This window comes from Bactrocera neohumeralis, unplaced genomic scaffold (genome assembly GCF_024586455.1).
Source record: "Bactrocera neohumeralis isolate Rockhampton unplaced genomic scaffold, APGP_CSIRO_Bneo_wtdbg2-racon-allhic-juicebox.fasta_v2 cluster11, whole genome shotgun sequence".
NCBI lineage: Eukaryota > Metazoa > Arthropoda > Insecta > Diptera > Tephritidae > Bactrocera > Bactrocera neohumeralis.
This window is the reverse complement of record NW_026089624.1, coordinates 24,786,023-24,810,552: the sequence shown is the minus strand read 5'-3', so window position 1 is coordinate 24,810,552 and position 24,530 is coordinate 24,786,023. Positions and strand designations below refer to the sequence as shown.

The 24,530-nt window shown below is 34.9% G+C and overlaps 1 protein-coding gene across 1 annotated transcript in view; it reads left to right on the top strand.

Annotated features, from left to right (window-relative positions):
• The first annotated feature begins 497 nt into the window (after positions 1–497).
• LOC126766124 (uncharacterized) overlaps positions 498–24,530 on the top strand; it is a 59,240-nt gene continuing 35,207 nt past the window's right edge. Inside the window, exons 1-2 of the mRNA XM_050483974.1 lie at positions 498–638; positions 6,073–6,674. Coding sequence (XP_050339931.1) covers positions 572–638; positions 6,073–6,674 — 669 coding nt within the window. The 5' untranslated portion in view covers positions 498–571. The remainder of the gene's footprint in view (positions 639–6,072; positions 6,675–24,530) is intronic.

Below are 24,530 nucleotides of genomic sequence, written 5' to 3'. Positions count from 1 at the left end.
CCAGTACTTTATATCCTACATCCTTTTCGGTGAAAACAGTACACTGAGACAACTTATGAGAACAATTCAAACCATTTCGACTTTGACTACTTTACATCGATATTTGTACACCGAGATATGTTTTTCTAGTGCTACATAGTTAAAGGTGACAAAGTTATGTGGGGTTCTGACATATAACTTGAGGTCTAATGAATGTATTCTAATTGTTCTGAGACACATTTTGTGACTTTACTCTTCCTAAATTTCGTTAGTGTTAATATTTGGATACCTAATTAAACGACTTTTCCCTCGGTTACTTTTACTACACCCAATTTAGTATTTATATTATATAGTACATCGTTATTTTATGCTAACACATTTTCGGGTTTGATAATAGATCAAAATTCTGCACTAACTCATATTACCACGACAACTGCTATTAATATGAACTTACTATACACACGTACCTACTTATAAATTTATTGGTATGCATTACAGCCCTACAGTTTTATATATGGATTCGCTAAAACATCTGTTGAGGGCGGACATTGATCAGGATGATAGAGATCATCGAAAATATTCCAGCGAGGAGATGCAACATTTCCGCTGCAAAGAACACAAAAACTGCAATTTTGATTGTTGCAACAACAAATATTTAGGTATGTAATTAATAAACATGCTAATTGTACAATGCTAAGTGTTTTATTTGACCGTTATAAGCTAAATCGTTGACACATAAAACACACTGTCTTCGTCCATGACTCTGCACCAAATAACAGGACGAGAATAATGAGTGACTCATAGAGTTTTGTTTTTGTTCGTCGCGAGAAGACTTTACTTCTCAATTGTCTACACAGTCCAAAGTAGCTCCTGTTGGCAAGAGATATTCTGCGTTGGATTTCGATGCTGACATTGTTGTTGCTGGTTCCAAGAAAGACGAATTGATCTGCAACTTCGAAGTTACGTCTGTCAACAGTGACTTGGGAGCCATGTCGCGAGTACGACGACTGTTTGTTCGGAGATACTTCGTCTAGCCTTCGTTCACTGCCAGACCCATTTGCTTTGCTTCCTTGTCCAGTCTGGAGAAAGCAGAACTAACGGCGCGGGTGTTGAAGCCAATGATATCAATATCATCGGCATATGCCAGGAGCTGTACACTCTTATAGAAGATTGCACCTGCTCGATTAAGTTCTGTAGCTCGAATTATTTTCTCCAGAATCAGATTGAAGGAGTCGCATGATATATAGGGAGTCGCCTTGTCTGAACCTAGTTTGGTATCGAACGAATCGGAGAGGTCCTTTCCGATTATGACGGAACTTTTGGTATTGTTCAACGTCAGTTTACACACCCGTATAAGGTTTGAGGCATACCAAATTCAGACATCGCGGAATAAAGACAGCTCTTTTTCGTGCTGTCAAAAGCAGCTTTGAAATCGACGAAGAAGTGGTGCGTGTCGATTCTCCTTACACGGGTCTTTTCCAAGATTTGGGGCATGGTGAATATCTGATCAGTTGTTGAATTTCCAACTCTAGAGCCACACTGATAAGGTTCAATCAGTTTGTTGACAGTGGGCTTTAATCTTTTACACAATACGCTCGATTGAACTTTTTATGCGATATTGAGGAGGCTTATTCCACTGTAGTTGGCCCAAATTGTGGGGTATTCCTTTAAGTGGACTGGGCAGAGCACACTTAAATTCAAATCGTTGGGCAGGGCAGTCCATCGGCCCCCGCTGCTTTGTTGTTCTTCAGAATGGTAATAGCCTTTCGAACTTCTTCATGGTCTGGCAATGGAACGTCTGCTCCTTCGTCATCAACTGGAGAGTCGGTTTCGCCATCTCCTGGTGTTATGCTTTCACCGCCGTCAGCAGGCTGGAGAAGTGTACCCTTCTTAACTTTAGTATACTCTGTGTACCGGTTACTAGATCACCTCTGGGGGTTCTACAAGAATATGTTCCGGTCTTGAAACCTTCTGTAAGTCGCCGCATTTTTGAGCATTAACCCTGTCAGCCACCTTGTCAAGCTCTTCATACTCACGCATTTCGGCCTCTCTCTTTTCCTGTCTTCAAATGCATTCTCGATCTATCCCATCCCGAAAGTGTTTTGGTACCAGCTGTTCCTTTGCTTTTTCCGGAAACTAATGGTTTCAGTTGCAGCTGTCCGTAAGGAGCTTGAATTGCCGTATCACACTTTCCTTATACCGAGTTGTTGACGAGTACTCTCATCGTGGCGGGCAGCTCTTTTGGGTGTCCTCATAGGAGGCAAATCAGCGATAAGTTGAAGAGCTTCGCTTTGATGCGGATTGTGGCTAGACGTTCATCCAACGGGTAAATGACAGCACTCGGCGACGGAGTTTCTCTCCCATCACGAATCCTACACCGAATTCTTTTTCTTCTTTACTGGCGTAGACACCGCTTACGCGATTATAGCCGAGTTAACAACAGCACGCAAGTCGTTTCTTCTTTTCGCTACGTGGCGCCAATTGGATATTCCGAGCGAAGCCAGGTTCATCTCCACCTGGTTCCTCCAACGGAGTGGAGATCTTCCTCTTCCTCTGCTTTCCCCGGCGTCGAATGCCTTCAGAACTGGAGTGTTTTCGTCCATTCGTACAGGTCTATAATAGAAAAATATTAAAACAATTGTTCATATTTGTGTAAATTTTTACTCAATACCCGCCTACAAAAAGACGTAATTCTGGTTTATTTACAGTTTCGTCTGTCAAAATAAGATTTATTTTTAATGACTACTACTTTTTTTGCAAAAATTGAACTATTGTAAATAAAAAAAAGATAAAATGGCTCTAGTTCAACACACAAGCTAAGATAGGTTTTGGAAAAGTCTTAGATACAAAGTAAGATAATAGCTTAACGTCCTGGTCAAATAAAACACGCCTATTGTCTCACTACATACATATATATTTTATTTGTATAAAATGAAGTAAAATTCAATTTTGCAAAAAACATTGTATGAATATTACCAATTCATTTACATTCATAAACATATTTCGTCAGAATATACTAGTTGAATGATTTTATACACTGGGGTCAAACAAACTAAACACAACTTTCTTTAAAATTAGAATGCATAATAAGCCTAGATATTTTTCACGTTTCTTCCGGCTGTCAATTGTATATTTCTGAGAGATATACCGCACTTCTTTTAGTTCGAAATAGACAAAACATAACATTTAGGCTGTGTGGCATGCATTAACATTTTACTATAGTTGTGAAAAAAATCTACAAGTATGGCGTAAAACATATTTGAAAATGGAATGCAAAATTTTCGCAACTGTATTTAAAAACATACACTCATGCGATGAGTGTTTTCGAATATTTACGTCTTACAACATACACGTTACGAGCGATTTTTTTTACCTTTACTCTTAAGACTAACTTATTACATGGTTCTTACTTACCAGACCTTTCAGGCCTGGTTAAGTGATATAATATGTTAAACAATGGACAAGCCAGTTAGGATGGTGAAAGTATAAAAATTGCTCACCAAATCACTTGAAGCACCATGAATCTTTTATCCCTTGTTATGGGTCAGGGAGGAATCTTAATCGTCTATCCTGGTTTATAGAAAAAATAGTGTCATTCGCCCCTTAATAATATACGGTTCGCTGGCGAGATGGATGACTTTCTCGAAAAAGTGCCACATTAAGCCCTTGAAACAGGTGCAACGGGCCTGTTTTCTGGAGATTACGGGCGAAGAGAACTACACTAACAAAAGGCTTTGGAGGTTATTCTCGATATCTGGCCAATATATTTTCAAGTGAAGTATGATGCAATGCTTACTGCTCATGATTATAGGCCATTAGAGCCAGACTCGGGTCACTACGGGCATGGTATCATACTTGACCTTGTTAAAGAACTTAGGATAAAATGGAATTCCACCGAGAAAAGTAGGCTTTTGAAGAATTAAATACACCTTTTTCATTTCCTTATAAAAAGTAATGGAGCAATCGGCTGGTCCAAAGGTAAGATCTACATATTCACCGACTGATAAAAGGATGAAACAGGAAAGAATTCGGGCTTTTTCTGTAGCATTCCATACGCAGAAGGTTGCTTAAAACTTAATGACTACAATTCAGTATTTGAGGCTGAAATTGATATATACGAGTAGTATATATGTGCAGCTAGCTGTCCTTCTATATAGGCTCTTCTGGAGAAAATGAATCTATACGAAAAATTTCCTCATCTTTTGGGATTGATGACGGAGGAATGTTAACCAATATTACTCGCAGATTATTCAAGGCATTTTTAAAACAACTCCATTTATACTCGTATATATATTGTTCAAATAATACTGAGCAAACGTTCAATAAACTGCCATTTTGTGTAGGTTACGTAGATGGCATTGAAGTAAAACTCACCGAATCCCCAATAAAAAATCATGAAGTGTTCTTTTCCATAAATCATATATGTACAAATATGCAATTAAAGATCAGATGGTTTGCGACTACAAGCTCAAAATTCGCGATGATGTCGTTGGTTGCAGTGGCTCTTCTCACGATGTCAAAATGTTCAAAAACTGTTCACTAAACAAATATCAGCCAAGATTCTTTTCAGGACAGGAATGGATTGCTGGAGACTCTGCTTACCCATTCAGTAACATTATTATTATGCCTTAAAGAAGCAACTCTCAAGAAATTCAACAAACAGCATAGCAAATATCGCGTAAGAATTGAACACTGTTTCGGCTTATTAAAAGGGCAATTTTGTAGTCTAAAAGAGCTCAGGATTCGAATTCGAAATACAAGTAGCCAGAAATACTGTAACAAATGAATAATAGTATGCTGTATTCTTCACAATAAACTACTTGTATTATAGCAGTGAAAATAAGAATTTCGAAGAGAGTACACATGTAGACATTTATGAAGAAGTGGAAGAAACGATCTCGAATAGTTTTGAATTAAAAAGATAATCGTTATATTATCTTATGTTTCCAAACACAGTTTAATTAAATTAAAAATTAATTTTTCATTCCGGTTATTTACATATAAAAAATATGTATCACTTCCAGATATCACATTTAGATACATTTGTACATTCTTAAAAATTATGAAACACAACAATGGCATTTAAAATTCCGCAGATGATTGTACGTCTCTATAACACAATTGGCTTCGGATTTTCCTCCAAATAGAACCGAGAATCGTTCATAATTTTGACACATCGGTGAAAGTTTTTCTGAAAGAACGTGAAATTTAAAAAAAAAAACAGAAAGTTTCACTTAACATTAAGGTCGCAACTACCTTTTATCGTGGAAACTTCATCGCCAACGTCTATTTCAACACCTGTCGATTTGCGCCACTCCTCAGCTATACATTATAAATCTGCTTCCAATACCGGACCTTACAGTGCATCATGTCCGTAGTCGCATCACTATTGGTTCTTTCAATTAATTTTTGGTAGTACATCTGGGAGTTTGGTTTCTATAAAAAAACGTATTAAAGTGTAAAGTTAAAGCTTATTGCATAAAGAACTACCTCAATTTCCACATTTTTTAGCAAATATTCTAACAGCAAATGGTTTTTCTCCTCACTCCATTTTTTTGAGGCCTTGTCCTCCTGCGAATTTTCCTTTGAGGTTCCACTGAAAATAAGTATCTAATGAAATAAGAAATAAAGATTTGTTGAGAAATACTTACTTTTGCAAAATTTTTTGTGAAATCACGAAGCTAGCACCAAATTTATTTTCCCGGTTAAAATTTAAAAGACAACGAACACCGAATTTAATTTTCCGATAAAAATTTATAATGCAACGAACAACAAACAAACAACTGATGTGATATTACCGAGTAACGAAAAAATTATCAAGCTTGCATATTGATAGTTCATTTCTCGGTAGAACGATAATCTGTTAATTTTTCAAAACAAACAAAATGTATGTAAACAACTACCGAATAACGACTAACGAGTTAGCAAGGCCCTATGGTATTGAGACCCCATTTGCTAATGTTTGACACATATGTATATTTTAGCTATTATGTTACGTGAAATATATGTAGTATATGTATGTATGTGTATAGTAGCAACTTTCATAAACTTTCAAATATCTTACTTAAAATTCAATATTTCATACTAATTCAGCAAAAAATTACCAAAAATTCCCAAAATCTGCCCGAAGCCAGAAGAAACTTGACAAACCTTCCCCACCTCTATTTTCTGAAATCGATGCTAATGATAAAAAAAAATTTCCGCGGACCGTGAGAGAATCTACCCAAAGCGATAACAAACTTTTCATCCGGCAACAACAAGATCAACACAATCTCTATATCCGATACAGAAAGCTAGCAGCGAAACTGTTATACACGTCAACCACGACAAGTGAAACATACAGCTTGACGCCGTCTATTGCGAATGGAAGAGCGAAAAGTAGGAGTATCTTTTCTGAAATCGATAGAGCTAATTCGGAAAAATTCGCTATACAACAACACGATGTACAGTCTGCTAATAGCTATGATAACTCATTAAATGAGAATGCATCTGAGGCACCAAAGCTGAGCTTCGACGCTACTGCTCTGCAGAAATGCAATCATTGCAATGACATTGATCTGGGTGATATAGACTCTACCATACCTTTAACTATGCCTATGGAAAAGCGCCCTATTCAAATTACGTCCATAGATGGGTTTTTCAATCGCAAACGTGGAAGGCCACCAAAAAACCGCTTTGTTGAGGTATACAAAAATGTAAGTATTATTTTGCTTTATTTATGAATATTTCCCTAAATATCTTTGTCATGAAGAAAATCATGTTGCCTCTAGCAAACAAAAATAAATTCATATTAGGACGTCAGAGCCAGGGAAATACCTTACCTTGTAAAACGTCAACCAGAGGATCGGAATCTAAGCAATTTTTTTATATACATACAGCATATATAACCTATACACTGATCTACATATATATTCGGCATAAGATTTGTTAGAAAAACCAAAATCATTATACGTAGTCTTTATACAAAATCAGCCGGATGTTCGAAAATCCTGGTAATGGTTATATGGGTTAGGTCAAGGTCAAAAGAATGCTACGTACTAAATTTTATCGAAATCGGTTAATCGGGTTCCGAGATATGGTATTTCACCAAAAAGTGAGCCGTGCCACGCCCATCGTCCAATTTTTACACCGGCTCCTATAAAGCTCTTTCATACCATTTAGATGGTAAAATTTAAGGTCTCTGGCGTATTTAGTTATTGATTTATCGCGCTATCAGTAGTTTTGAACAGTATCGTTATATGAGAAATGAACGGGGCGCACTTTTGGTAGGAGGTCTTGGTATATTCGTGATGGGCGAATTTGTAGCTTTAGTGGTTTAGGAGATAAGCGCGTTAATCATATTATGGGGCGGAGCCACCCCCCTTTTTCAAAAATTTTTACCCACAAGAGCCCCTTGATACTACGATCCCCTATACCAAAGTACAGTTTTATATCTTAATTTAGTCCTAAGTTATGGCACTTTAAGTGATTTCGGTTAATGGCGATTTGTGGGCGTCGCAGTAGTCTGATTACGCTCATCTACGAACTCGAATTTTTCTTTGTACTAAGGAACCGGTATATCAAGTTTCATTAAGATATCTCAGACAGTCATCCGGATTTCGACTTAACGAACTTTTGGTAGTTTTCTAAATAGCCTTTGTATGATAGGTTGCCCTTTCCTCCTTAAGCTTAGTACGCAGCTCGCAAGAAACGTAAAAACTTCATATAAAAAAACGCTTAAGAAACGGTCAAGATACTTTCCTGCGACAAACTTACTTGTGCTAGTACGCAGCTCTCAAGAAATCTAGTACCAATTTTTGATACTTTTTTTCAGTAAAATGTGAATATGGCAAACCTTGTTTTGCGAAGAAACATCAAATCAACAATTGTTTCTTGAAGGAAATTCGAAGTAATCGTCAAATTCATCCTAAATTAGTTGAAATCATTATTATGAAGTATATTCCATTTTGAAATGTTGTATAAAACCTACCAATCATCAACAACATTTCTTAAATCTCAATGAAAATATTTATGTTACCATATACATACACACATACATATTACGCACAAAGTTTGTTTTCTTTGTTTATTCTCTCTTGCTCTTCTAATGTAGATCATTCACAATGCGTAACCAGCTGCCAAAATTACTTGAGAAATAATGTATTTTTTTCCTTGAGCAATTACTTGAGAGCTGCGTACCAACCTTTAAGTTTTCTTTCTTTATTTCTGGCAAAGGTATAGCACTTTAGAGTTTTTTGCATGACAGTGGCAAATTGGGAATACCAAAATTCTCATAGGACAGAAAGACATGTATCAAGTTACTTCAATATCGTTATCGCTTGCATTGGTTTTAGATGTTTAAAACAAGCGTTTTTGTGAATGAAAGTAAAAATTCTTAATGTATAATAAATGTACTGAGTGAGGGATGCCACACCTTAAGTTTATAATAGGACATCTTCAGTAATGGTTAGTTTGTTTAATGTTGATTTTTAAAAGAAAGAATTTGATGAAAACTAAATTGGTGCCATTTCAACGGTTGTACATAATTAGTACCTAATAGTTGCTGCGGAATAAGATTTTACCTAAAAGTCATGCGCACTTATCTCATTTTCATACCAATTTACATGTAAATCAGCGGAACTAACTTTAGTTGAATTTAATGCCTAGAGTTTTCTCGTTACACAGCCGCACATTTAGTAGTATTAAACATAACACATATCCCCCTTTTTTCGTATTTTCATAGTTTACCATAAAATCTGCAAATAAATGAAAATATTATACTGTGCAACATGTTGCAAGAGCATACCAATAATATATTCCAAACTTCATTTTGCATACATTTTCGTAAACGTATGGGTTTCACTGTTGTAACTCTGCCGACATGTTCATGAAATAATGTACGTTCATAGAAACGCATGATCAGAATTAATTTCTGTGCTATTGCCTATTTCCTCAATCCTTTTTGTCGTTGATGTCCCACACAATGCCGAAGAATTCGATTTAATATTTATTAGTGTCACAATTTTTTTACTAATAAGGTCTTAAATGTTTTAACTATAAATTTTACGTCTTCATATCCGGATGTAAAGTTCACAAAATTAAATATATGTCTACCATATAAGTGAGGGAATACTTATACATATTGTATGTACTTTTATGAATAATTGTTAATGCCAATTATTTTACTAATAAGGCCTTAAATGCTTCAACTATAAATTTTACGACTTCATATTTGGATGTAATATTCACAAAAATACATTCATTTGCATATGTCTATAAGTGTGGTAGTACTTAAGACATATGTATATGTACTTTTATCCAAATACATGCTAACGGAATTACTTAAATGCGTGAAATGGTAAACTTGAAAGTATACAAGTATATTCGTACATATATACTATATTTATGTATACATGGGTATATGCATAAATACAATATATGTATATTTCAAGAGAACCTCTCTTTCGATACATAGAAATAAATAATATCTACAACAGAAGACTTAACTCATACTTCTGTAGTGTTTTTCAAGAAGAGTGCTACAAAAGCCATTATGCATGGAACTTCATTTCTCTTTGGCCACCAGCCTGACTACAAATTTCGGTAGCAAATTTTAATAATTTCGACTGGTTGTTTGATCATATACCTTTCCATGATGAAATGGCAAACCTTACTGAATAGAAATGTCAAAAGAGCGGGAAAAAATATGGCGTCGTTTGCCGTCTCCATAATTCTACTTTCGTAATACCTTATTGAAAAACTATGTCATTAATAAAATAATTTAATTATTATTTGAAAAGTTCTAATTCTCCTCAAAGTGCTTCCTATTAGAACGTGTTCTGTCCGAACAATTCAATTAACTCTCCAACTATTTATTTCATTTAAATACCATAAGTTAAAATCCACTTTCAATTGTGGTTCAGATATGATACCCTCATGCTTCCTCAAAAGTATTGCCAAATATATCTACTTACCTTTGACGAGAATATTTAATTCCTCTCCTAAACTTGGTATATTTCCATAAATATAGAAACTGTCATTTATGATCTCCAATAATTTCTTGTTCTCATCGTGGAGGTATCTTCTTATCTTTATATTACTCATACTGTTTCCATTTCAAATAAAATACTTGGTCTGATGAGAAGTGTCTGTTGTAAACAGACTTAAACATTTTGGTAGCTTGGTATGGTAGAAATGCATTGCCATTGAATCTCAAAAAATGTAACACGATGCGCTTTTCCCCGCAGATCTGTGCGCCTTCTCCCTATGCAATAAAAACTTATAGACTGGAGCAACTAACTTTGTTGATTTGGGAGTTAATATGGAACTAAACATAATTCTAATCTTCATATTAATATCATGATTTTGAAAGAAAAGATGTTGTAAGACGTTGGTCTAAAGAATTTAGAGATCCGTGCGTTACTAAAACTCTTTTTGAAACTTTGATTAGACCTGTATTGGAATATTGATCTCTGGTATAGAACATTAGTTACCAAGTCTATTCTGACAAAGTAGAGTCTGTTCAAAAGTAATTTTTACTTTAGGTCTTCTTCCATACACTAGTCGTTTAAAGTTACTAGACCTAGAGAAATGCTTGGCATGACATTCTTGGTGAAAATTCTGAGAGAAAGAGTTTGCAGTTCTTTTCTCTTTAAGTTGAATTGAATACCCTGGCACGCTTTTCGAGGCAGTTTAGTCCTTCATTTTACTATATCAGTGGGGGATTGAGAGGGGGCAATGGGGGAAATTAGCCCAACACCAAAGGGGTAAATGGCTTGTTAGTAATTGTATTACTCTTAAAAAATATGAGGTAACAGGAATATAATCCAGAATCAATCCCGTTTAGAATATAATAAATAATACTAAGATACCATTGAAGTTGCGAAGTGTAGCATTGTATGCAGATTAAATTGTTAATAAATCCAATCAGATCCTTAACTGAAAGTACTAAATTTGAAGTGACACATCTAGATAAAGTACTTAAAATAAGCATTGAGCTCGAAAATTTTTGCGTGAGAACCTGCAAAGAATACTACAAATTTCACAATAATTAATATAAACACGGTGAGAATGATATATTGCGATTTACCAACATAATAACAAAATTCCAAAATAACACTAAGACAAAATAATATATACACTATCACAAAAAACAAACACTCCTTGATTCCTTTATAGCTGGAGACATGTTCCTTGTTGATATTTTCTTCAATATATCAAAAGTTATTTCTGACTTGTATCAACAAATTCTCGTAATTTACTGTTGTACGAGTATAAGCACTCGCATCTCTTAGGATAGTCGATGAAAAAATGTCCTTTACTCAATTTCTGGATTTATTCCTCCACTCTAAGATAATGGGTCTAATTATTCATTCCGTATCGAAATCTAATTCACTGTAGAATTTCCGATAAACTCGTTCGCCACAGGTAAACGTTATCAACAAATTTGACGAGCTTGAAAAATTTAATTGTCTTAGGTTTTTGATTCGCTTCTCCAAATATTTAAAGTAGATGCAATTGCTTTATTTTTTAAGTGATAGTGACTATGATATAGACTGTCTCCCTTTTGGAATATAACAAATAATTGTAAGATACTACTGAAGTTACATATTTTAACAACGTATGCAGATTAAATTGTTAATAAATCCAATCAGATCTGTAACTGAAGAAGCTAAATTTAAAACGACGCAGCTTGATAGAACTTGAAATAGATGCTGCATTCAGCTTCATCTGTGATCTGTCGATTTATATATTCTCCGCGGTTTATCATCTAAGTTTTCCAACATAAAAAAGCCAACAGCTGACAGCTAAAACCATTGTGCATCGAGCATTCTGACATTTTACAGATATCGGAGCGGTCAACGAAATAAGAAAAGAAGTGAAAAATTCTGCAGTAACTCTCTGTTATTTATTCCCACAAACTGAGCAGGAGTATTTCCAAATCTGTTAAAATACGATAAATAATAAGCGTTCGACCGCATTGGGAAAAAGCTTGGCGAACAACTTACCCTGTTATGTGAAACAAGATGGGTTTAACGGCACGATGCAGGTATCCAATTTGCCGCAAAATTGTTGTTGATCGTCAAAACTCTGACAAAAATTAATAAATGGAAAATAAGGAAACCGCGGGAAAAGCAACAGTACTCATCGCAGCCGTGTGCAAATATGATTATATCTCTAACTCATTCATTCAGTTTGATTCTTCAGAAAGAACCTATCAATCTGGAAAATAATCTGCGGCCGACAAACAAAACGCGAAAATTTCTGTGTAAGAACTTGTGAAGAATACTACAAGGTCTCAGTGTACATTCCTTAGTTGGATACAATCGCCGAAGACTTGAAGACTCGCTTTTCTAAAGAAGTATTGAACGAATTTCAACTGAGTTTGCTGCTTCCAGAAAATGTATGTGCTTTGAAAACCAAAGAAATGGAAAATCGTATTGACTGCTTGATAGATAGATTCAAAGGCCTTTTGGATAATGAGAACGTCGTGCGACGTTTGAAGCTCAAAGTTGAACTTTATCACTGGGAGTGCCATTGAGGGCAGAAGCAAAAGTCAAAAGATAACAAGTTACCGACACATGCATCATGACATTGAAGTCACTATAGAAGAAGTTCTCGAAAGATTCTCAAAACTAGGCCCACACAGTTTTCTTTTGTAAATTTTTTCTATTCAATACACGACTGACAACGGTATTATACGTTGTAATAAAGAATGTCACCCGCACGTCTACGATTTATAACGGGGCTCTTCAATTTGATATAAAAGGGTCGATTTGAATTTTTTTCACCATCATATTAAACTGTATAAGGATATCTTTAATATAATATTATTCATGTGTTAATTAAATATTGTATGAAAGTAGGTGAGCTTGCGATCGAAGAAAGCGAAACATTTTTATTTCATATATCTATCTTGTAGACGTATGTATATATGTAAAACCACTCCTATCTATAAATACTAGCCAACTGGGGCTTATTCAATTAGTTTCTTTATCAAGTAATCGTTTGCTGAACCAAACTTATTTTATGAGAGTATGTAAATAAAAACGTAGAAATAAAATTGAGTCAGGCTGATACAACATGTGCAAATTGTGTACATTTACATATATGTATATGTATGTAGGTTCAAATTTTGGTGAAACTACGTCAAATTGTGCACTAGTGTTCTGGTGCTAGAGTTTTCAATAGTAAATAATTTCGATATTTATAAATTTCACTGCATTATTGACTGCTTGTATAGTATTATTTGATATAACAACAATAAGGAAGTATGTTCCGCAGACGATAATAATTTTCTTCGACTAACAGTGCCTTGTAACACCTACAACTCAAAAAGATAATAATATACAAGTACAATACTAGATTTTCCCTCGTTTAGCTCGCATTGAATTCTACTCGAATTGATTTACATTCACATTTGGAATATTAGTAGGAATTAGCAGACTAATTTCGTTTCTTTTGATTATTTTTTTGGTCTGTTAGTGCTGAAATATTTTAATACAATTATACGGAAAGATTCGGATTTTAGGTTTTTATATTCGTATAAAATCAATCGGACCAAAATTTTATTGTTAAAAGAAAATTTGATTAACTTCCCTTAAGTGAAAATTATATTAAAATCATCCTCAAATGATATCTAATATATCCTTAACCGAAATTACTAAACTTGATATATTTTTGCGTTGATAAGCAAAATGTCAACCAGAAAATCGGAATTGATGATGTTGACCAAATATGTTATGTGTATATTAAAAGGCCCATCGACAGTTAACAGGTATATGAGAATTAGGTATAGTATTGACTCGTTTTTATCTATTTTTGGCAATGCTGCTTCTATTAACAGAAATAGATGGTCTCTAAGATTGAATTTAAAATTGTGTCTATGGGTTCTTATCCATTTTCGGTCTGTAAGAAGGGAATATCAAAATATTTGTATATACCAAATTTAGTTGAAATAGGTAAAGTATTTCACATAAAAGTGGGCGGTGCCTAGCCCATTGTATCATCCCATGTGTGAAATCTCATGACGTTGGCTTATTTAGCTATTGATTTATCATACTTTCCGTAGTAACAAAACCGTTATATGGGGCTGATTATCATCCGATTTCACCTCTTTCAAATTGTCGGAAGAGCTGTCGAAATTATTTCTCTTCTGAAAATTTGGGTGATATAGCTTGAATGGTTTGGGATATTTAAATACACCTTACTTTTTTAGCAAGGAACACGTGTACTAAGTTTCATTGCAATATCTCAATTTTTACTCAAGTTACAGCATGCACACACATGACGAACGATCAGACGGACAGACAATCACCTGGATTTCAACTCCGCTTGTCATCCTGATCATTTGTATATATATAATTCCATACATATCTCCATTAGTTTTAGGTAATACGCACAACCGTTAGTGGAACAAAACTGTGCACACAAATACGTTAAAAAAATTTGTAAAATTCGACAAACACTACTGAGGTCGACTGACATAAACAGATGCTGTGAACACACTGGTTGACAGATCGCGCCAATTGTTGGCATCATAATTAAGAACAGTTGTACAAGCCTAGGAAACGCAGTCGAAAATTTTCTAATATTCTTATTTTGAACTGTCACTATTTGCTCAAAATTCACTATTTGCCTTATTTGGCTTTTTTATCATGTGACTACATTATTCTACCATTATTTCTAAAACCGTTAGTCTCCGCACGTGTTTATTACAGTATTTGTGGTATTTTCTTTTGAATAAGATATGAAAACAAGTAAAGTTGAACATGGTGGTGTCAACAGAAAAGAAAGCAGATATCGTAGCTATATGTAAAATAAATTATCCAAATGTAAAAATAGCTCGTGAAATAAAAAAAATAAATAATAAAGTATACGTATTTTAATTGATTGGCTCGAAAAAAGGGCAGTGGACGTCCGAAAATAGTAAAACCTCGTCACGAACGACAAATTAAACGAATGTGCAATAGTGATCGCTTTCAACATGCTGGAACAATCAATGCAACATTTTACGAAACCACTGGGGAAAAAATAACTACACGTTCTATGCAAAATGTGCTGAATAATCTAGGATTCCGAGCGCGACGTCCAGCCAAAAAGCCACTTCTCATTACACGAATGAAGAAACAGCGACTAGAGTGGGCAAAAGTACACAAAACTTGGACTACATCAGATTAGGAAAATGTTATTTTTTACGGTGATTCCAAATTTAATTTTTTGGAACCCGATGGAAATGCCACAGAGCGTCGTAAGGAAGGGGAGCGTTTTTTGGAAAACTGTGTTTGGCCCACCGTAAAGCATTCGCCTTATTTAATGGTGTGGGGAGCTGTAACCAAGTTTGATGTTGGGCCGCTAATTATTTTAAAACGATCTGTGAATGCCGAAATATAAATTGGAATTTTGAGAGAAGGCGTTTTGCCAACTATTGAACAGCTGTCCGAACACGCCCAAAAAGTTTATTTTCTGGATATTTCAGCCCCTTGTCATAGAGCCAAAGCGGCACCCAAAGCATAAAAATATTGAAATTGATTTTTCAATTATTTATTACAAACATTTACAGGTTTCAAAACAAAAAGCTTTTATGGAATAGAGTCTCTCACTTGGCCAGGAAACAGTCCAGATCTCAATCCAATTGAGAACTGCTGGCATTACATGGGCAAAATGATGGGCAAAATGATAAGAGAAAAGCGTCCAAAAAGTTTAAAAGAAATGGAAAACATTGAAGCTGTGCGGAATGAAGAAATTAATAACAATTATCTTCAACGCTTTTTTGAATCCATGCTTAAACAAATAACAGAGATTATTAAGAGAAGGGGTGTTCTACAAAATACTAAGAATTTCTCATACAAAATATGTTATTTTGATTTGTTATGTTATCTATTGCTAAAAAAATCATATAAAACATAAAATATGTAAATAACTTGTTTAAAAATTACATTATTGTTCATAACAAAATTTACTTCAGTGGTTTGTTACGTGTGTGTTATTACATTTTTCAATAAAATAAGTGTTAAGCTATAAGTTTTTTTTATATAAAAATGCTTGAAACATAAACAAAATAAAAGTGGTTGACCCTCAAGGAAAAACTTTTTTTTTTAGGATAATTTGAATCTGAGTTTCGCGCTATATAAAACCACTCTGTAGAGTGTGTGGGTTTTTTTTCGCTGAGTGTATGTGAAAAATATTCGCTTCAGATCGCTTGACCGCAATATATTTTAAGTAAAACCTTTTTATCAACGAACGTTTTTGGCTGTAATTGTAGATTTCGATTGAATCGTGAATTCCATATTTATTCATTAAGTTTTTAACAAATATGGCTACACACTTATTTGTACATTTATGTAAGCTTATATGTATTTATAAGTAAATATAGAAATCAAATTTCCGACTGCTGTAGGTCGATGTCAGTCACACCAATTGCAAGGCTGTCATTCTCCTACGCAATTGGCCTAATATTGTATATCCTCTTAATAGAAAGTATATTAAAAACGTACTTATTACGCATCTTAAAAATGACAATTTTACTTTTATAAATAATAATCCTCTAATTAGCTAAGCTTTTAAATATTTCCATAAAAAATTTTAATGACGAACAAATGTGATGCTTCTTCTCTTCCACATTCCACTATATTTTACTAGTTTGTCATTATTGTTTTTTTGGGGCTTGGAATGTTGCGGAGACGCAACCCGTCCCCCTCTTTATTAGAGACTTTCCTGAGTTTCAGCTAGTATATTAAAATCTAAAATTTTACGACTTTTAAAATGTAAAAATAATTTATTACATTACGGCAATAATTATTGCAGTGATGAGGATAGTAGTAGCGAATATTGTCCAAATGATTGGTTGAATTTTGGAATATTCTATTTCTTTTATTTTGCGATTTGTTGCACCATTAATTCTTCGAATGTCAGTTTGGTTATTACGTTATTTTTTTGAAGTTTGTAGGTAATATAAAATGTTCTTCCAATTGTATTCTCGTATTTTAATAAAAAAAATTTCGTTTATTTTTTTAATGCAATGAATTCTTTGATCACATGTTCTACTGATAAATGTTTTTGCATAATTTTTTGATAACAATAATCCATCTTTTAATATTATTTCTTATACCTTTATAATTTCATATACTTTCACAATTGTTAATTAGCATACATAGATTTGTTTCTTCAAGGTTTTTTACGTTTATGTTTTCTTGAAATGAATAGTATGTGTTATTTATTTTAACAACTTCTTCTGTATTCTTCTTTATTGGCGTAGACACCGTTTATGCGGTTATAGCCGAGTTTACAGCAACGCCGACTGTTTGTTTGGTGACAGTATATAATGGGTTGTCAAAAAGTCTTGCGGTATTTTTATTGAATTTTTTTTTTTTATTGAAATAGAAATGAATTTTTGATGACTCATGCCCAGCTCTTGACAGATGCTACGGCTGCTACTATGCCGGTCTCTTTCGACAAATTCAGCGATTTTATCGCAATTTTCGACGACAGGCCTTCCGGAGCGTGGCGCATCTTCGACCACCTCTACACCAGAACGAAAACGTTGAAACCATCGCTGTGTGGTGGAAATGGAAACTCAGTGGCGTAGCTAAGGGGGGACGAAGGGGGCCGTCGCCCCGGGCGCAACGTCTTGGGGGCGGCAAAGCGATCTTCGCTGTTTTTTAATATTCAGAAAAATACTTCAACAATTTTTTTTTACAAAATTTATTATAAAAGATAAAAAGTTGTACACTCACGATGTAATAATCTGAATAACAATGAAAAATATTAATTTTTACTCGAATACTCTTCAGTCTTTGAACTTGTCTTTTATCTTTTGGCTTATATCTTTCTTCAAAATAGTGATAGAAAAGTGTACAAGATATAGGGCGAAAATGGGTTTTTTCTATGGCTTTTATTAACATGTCTTGTAAATTTACTATCAATTTCCTCAAAAACCGTATTGTGATAATTTTGGAACTTCAGAATTTGCGTGGCTTCTAGTTCCAAAATTTTATATACTTAATATCGAAGATATTTTGTAAAAATTCACTTTTGTTCGAACCACCTCATGAAACTTATAGGTAGGTAGATAAAGGGGGGCGGCAGAACATCCTTGGCCCCGGGCGCCCGAAGTTGTAGCTACGCCACTGTGGAAACTGTATCGGGTCCATAAACTGCACAAATTTTATTGGCGGCTTGAGATGCATTTTTGCCTTTATCGTAGTAGTACTGTAAAATATGCCGTATTTTCTCTTTATTTTGCTCCATGTTTGCGACGCTATAACTCACAAACCACTTAAAAGAAACGACAATCAATCAAACACGTGTTAGCGCGTGAAATGAGCTTTCCAAAAAAGTGCGGCATGACCCGATGCGACGAATAAAACTAGAACTACGCGCTTTCAACGCCAACTAGCGAAAATACCGCAAGACTGTTTTGACAACCTAATATTTCGTCTTGCCTTGCTCTTTTGTTCAACCAAAAGAATGCAAATCGAACGAGGCGGTTGTTATCACCAATGATATCGATGTCAACGGCGTACGTCCGCAGTTGTGCATTCTTGTAGAAAATTCAGATCTGCAGCTCAAACTATTTTCTCCAAGAGTAGATTGAAAAAGTCGAACGATATGGAGTCGCCTTGTCTGAAACCTCCTTTAGTATCGAACGGCTCGAAGAGGACTTTCCCGATCCTGATGGAGCTTTTAGTATTGCTCAATGTCAGTATTCGCAACCGTATTAGGTTTGCGGCGTAAAGCAGCTCCTTTGCAAGCTGTCAAAAGCAGCTATGACGAAAAGGTGGTGTGTGGCGATTCTCTTTTGACTGTTCATTTGTCAGTTGTTGATTTTCCGAACTAAAAGACACACAGAATAGGTCCAATCAGTTATTTCACAGTACGCTCGACATAGCCTTATATGCGATGATGAAGACGCTTGTCCCACTGTAGTTGGATTGGGGAGGTCACACTTAAACTCCAATCGTCGGGCATGCTTTCTTGGGACCATATTTTAGAAAGAAGCTGATGCATGCTCCTTATCAGTTCTTCGCCGCACTATTTGAATAGCCTCTGCTTTGTTCTTCTTTAGACGGATAATTGCTATTGGAATTTCTTCATGGTCGGGAAATGTCCCCTCCATCGTGCTCGATTGGGACAACGGGTTCATTATCTTCTGGTGTTAGGCTTTCACTGCCATTCAGCAGGTTGGAGTAGGGTTCCCTTCGAAATTTCAGTATGTTCTGTCTCTATCTCCTGTGTTAAAACCTTCTGTTAAGCGCCGCATCTTTTCGTACGAGCATTACCCCTGACAGCCAGCTTGTCAAGATTTTCATACTCACCCATTTCTCCTATTTGTCTGCAAATGCGTCTCGCTTTGCTCTTAAACTCTCGGTATCTATTCCACTATTAGGTAGTCTATTTTCTCTCCCTTCGACATGGCTTCCTCATCAGAATATAAGAAGACATAGAAGGTGAAGAGCTGATAATTAGCCAGAATTTACCATTCTCGCTGCTATTTAGCACGTTCTCTGGCAGAGATATATGTAAAACGACAGATCTCACGCGAGAATGAATAAAGAGAAATGCTTTGAAGAAAAAAATATGCAAAGTCATATACGTAATTATTTTTTGTATTATAACCATTTTTCCAAAAAAAATGTAAAATTTTTAAAATTTTTTACAAAATCGGGAATAATTTGATAAAAAATATATTTAAATAAATTAATCTGTTTCAAATAAATTATATATATTTCGACTATTACAAGATGAAGATGTGCCAAATGAACTTAAATGTGCTCATATAAACACGTCTTGGGTCATTCCTTTCATTTTTTCAAAAAAAATTAATGACCTTCATGAAATATGCATATTCGCATTATTTCGTTATCCTATCTTTCATTTGTAACAACAGAATTTCTATGGCATATACATACTTATATTATTTCTTTGGCACATTTGTCTGTATGTTTACGAAAGCAAATACGAGCCACATATGTACACATGCACAAACATTCAGGCCGAAACTCACGTTTTGTCAAAGAGTCAATCTGTCGAAGCACTGACGCGACAACAAAGTGCCACAACATTGTGTTGTTGGTAGAAAATCCGAGCTGTGCCGAAAGAAACTAACAAACGATCGCCGATTGTCACCGCTTCCCTTGCTGCTCGAACAGCTTCGCCTACAAGCTATCGTAAATATGTATGTTTTTGTATGAGCTTGCATACATTTCGACGCTGATTTTTGCAATGTTGTCACTTTTGTCATTCCGTGTTTTTTTTTGTGTTTTGCGAGTTTGCATCAGAAAGTTGTTCAATTTATGACCGCACGAAAAGACGCTTGTTGGCAAAGGCATACTCGGGGAGATGTTGCGGCGTCTGTTTTTATAAATGAAGCGAGGTCGCTTGTGGAATATGCGCCTGCGTTTATGTTTCATCCGAACGCAAACATTATTTGAGCTACATGGACATTTATTCGAAGTTCGCTACGTTGGAGCAGATAAGGACAAAGGACTGGATGGAATGTAAAAATGCACTTCTGCGCATATTTAACCAACTGGTCAAGCCTAGACTATTGAAGGCAGACAGAGACGGCGCATTTTGCAGCCTGGCACTTAAGCGATGGCTTGAGAGTAAGGAGGTTGATTTACAGCTCAACACTACAAAGACAGGGATAGCAGACATAGAAAGACTACATAAAACAATTAATGAAAAGATCCGCGTAATTAATATATCTGGCAATGACGAAGCCAAGTTAAGCAAGATGGAAAAAATTCTTTACATATACAATCACAAAACCAAATATGACAGCACTGGACGAACCGCGGCACACACATTTCTTTACGCTGGACACCCAATACTTGACACTCAGGAAAACAAAGAAAATAAGATAAACAAAATGAACATAGACAGACAAGAATATGAAGTTGACACCAGATATAGAAAGGGCCCCTACAGAAAGGCAAATTAGAAAATCCATTTAAACCAAACAAAATTGTAGAACAAACAGACGCTGATTCTTACAAGATCATTTACAGAAACAGAGTTACCCATTATTACAAAACACAATTTAAAAAGCGTAAGAAAGTTAATCAGATCCCAACTCCACAGGTACTTGGTGCAGAGTAGTATTGCTGCTCAGTTTGACTGGCACAGGCCACACACAACAAATCCAAATAAATGAAATTACCACCGGCTACGGATATCTCCTTTTTACGGACAAACCACTCCAGGTACCATCATCCTTTGAACACCATTGTTTAACCATCAACTTGACAAAAATAAACCAGGTAACAGATTACTTTGAAGAAAAGCTGCGTGGCGGTTACCAGGCACCACAAATTAATTTTTTATACAATAAACTAAGAAGAGAGTTGAATAGTATAACCTTACACCATAAGAACAGGGAGAAACGTGGACTTTTTAACATTGCGGGCTCATCCTTGAGATACCTTTTTGGAACACTTGACGATAACGATCGCTCAGAGATACAATTGGAGGCAAAGACGCACGACTCGGTGAGGGTACATGAACTAAACGACGCCATACAACTAATAAACTCTGGAATGCAAAACATGGAAAACACTATAAACATTCAGAACCAAATTAACGCCTTTTTATACAAACTAATGCAATTTTTGGAATACATAGAAGACATAGAAATGGGAATGCAACTCTCTAGACTAGGACTGTTTAACTCTAAACTATTGAATTACGACAAACTCGAAAACGTTGACAGCCAAAATATTTTAAGCATTAAAACATCCACTTGGATAAATTACAATGATAATCAATTATTAATTATATCGCACATACCTACTAATTATTTACTAACAAACACACTTAAAATAAGCCCCTACCCAGACCCCAACGGCTATCAGCTAGAATATACAGACACACAATCCTATTTTGAAAGAATGAATAAAGTTTATAATAATGAAAACAAAGAAAGAAACAATGAATGCGTCACCAATATTATCAAACGTTTAAATCCAATTTGTAACTTCAAGCCAGTAAACACAAGAGATATAATAAAATACTATAGAGCCTAATATAATCATTACTTGGAATTTGACCAAAACCAGTCTCAAACAAAACTGTCAAATAATACAGAAATAAAAGGAAACAAAATGATAATGGTGAAGCAACGCAAAATATAAATTAATAACATAATCCTAAGTGAAAACTTTTTAAGTCCAGAAATAGACTTAACCCCATTATATACACCGATAAACGTAACAAAAATCAAAACTGTACAACACAACGATATTGTCGAACTCATTTCACAAAACAACACTACACTTTATATATAGGCTTCTCTTTAAGGGAAGGGCAGCGACGTATTCTGCCATATACACACGGTTTACAAAATTTGTTTACCGTATTTTCATCTTAATGCTCAAGTGCTCTGAGTGCGGCTAAGGAAAAACTGCTTTGTTTGCAGTTTTGGTTTATATTTCAATAGAAAGAATTTAGATTCTTTCCTGCGGATGATAAAATGTAAATTTAGTTAAGTCACCATCTAACAAATAAAGACGCACTCAAATTTTAAACAATTTTGAGTTTTTTTTTTTTATTTTTATGGCATAGGGCCATAATATCGTAAGTATATTTATGTCTCTTCATATATTTTGTACACATTTTTCGCTGTTTAAATGGAATATCAAAGAACTTATTTTTCTTCAATATTCCCAGATTGCGCATACATGCTATGGCATCATATGCATATATTATTTCTCTTCATATTCACTGGTTGAGTATGTGAGAGAACTGTTAACAATGTTAACATTTCACAGCGTGAATTCTGTGGTTGTGAGGTGATTTCCGTACTTCAATTTTATAAAATGTTCGAAATCGAACCTGCACGTTCTCTATGTCTTTACATTCTCTGGTTCGGCTATCTGATATCATTGCAGCTTCTCGACGTCGAACCTGTCTTGTGTTTGTTGACGTGCGTTTCTGGCTAAGCAGAGGCGGGTGCGTATCTCCGCTGGAACAAGAGCAAAGTGTCTTGATAAATTTTCTTATGCTGGAATCTAGTACTACAGATATCCATATTTCGGTTCCCGGCGAAGTCGGACAGCCTCAACCCATTTGAGGATGTTTCATCATGCAGGCTGAATTTACCGACCGTTGTGCCAAAGATATTGTTAAAGTATTATAATAATTATTATCGATTACATTAAGCCTATAAGTTGCAATAATATTTTCTATTTGAACAACTTTATCCAGGAATATTATTACTTTTTTCGGTGAATCTAGGTAAATAAGAGAGATGTTTCACTAGGCGCCTGTTTTTTACGCGTGGTACATTTATACTAGCTGAAATTTTTTATCGTCCTTTTCATCTTTTGGATTTTTGAAAATATTTTGTTGAAAAAAATGGTTTACTTGTATATTTTTGTTTATGTTAGAAAATGTGCTATGATTACCTTTAGATGCTCTTCTATCTCTATTCTATCTTGGTCACTCATTGTGCCGAATAAAAATTTCATTCCTCTTCCTACTCTATTAATAAATCCTTTTTGGTGCTTAGTTCATTATGCAAGTAGTCGTAGTTTTCGTTGCGTGTTGAAATTTCGGTGTTTGGCTCTAAAGGTGATATGATGCGTAACATTGTGTTGTAATTATGAATCTATGTTTTCTAATAAGATTTCTGTGTATCCTTCGTTATTTTAAAGTTTTTCTATGATGAGTGTGACTTTAATTATAAGTATGTGGTGTTGTCATCAGTATGAAAAGTATTAGTGTCCAGACTACCTTAAAATGTAGCTGCTCCTTTTGTGTTTGCTGGGTGTATATTATCTAAGTGTAATTATAATCTTCTTCATATGTTCGGTTGTAATTTTTTTGATGATATTATCAATTATACGTTTTTGTGTTTATGCTCTTTCAACATATTGCAGAGTACAATAGTTATGTTCACCTAACGGTTGTATGTATCACCTAAAATTAATCGAGATTGATATAGTTTTACCGAAAACCTATAAAGTGCCACAACTAATCACTTAATTAAAATATAAAACTGTAATTTGGCACAAGAGATTGCAGTAGCAAGGGGCCCCTGTGAGTAAAAAGTTTACTATATATACATATCTCTTCAACCATTTAAACTACAACAAACAAACTCATCTCATGCAAATACTACCGATAGTGTGAAAATGGATGATAATCCCGCTCACTCCCCATGTAACGGTACTGTTAAAAATTACTTAAAGCGTGATAAACCAATAACCAAATACACCAGAGACTAAATTTTAGCTCCGAGTTGGTACGAGTGGGCTTTATGGAAGCCAGTGTGAAAATTTACGATGGGTGCCGCGCCGCCCACTTTTTGGCGAAATCTCATATCTTGCATTCCTTTCAATCGGGCAACAACCCCGCTTATTTTCATATTTTTTTTATTAACTTTACTTTTATTTATTGAATCTACCCTACTTAAGAGCCTATCAATAAGTTTGCGAATCTTAAACTACTCACTTAATTTACACCCTACATGGGTGATTATTCTTTTAAACTGGGCCTAAAATATATTACGTCTGGGCTGGTAAGTCGTTTCTACGTAATCTTGAGCTCCTGTTCACACGAAATAACGATCT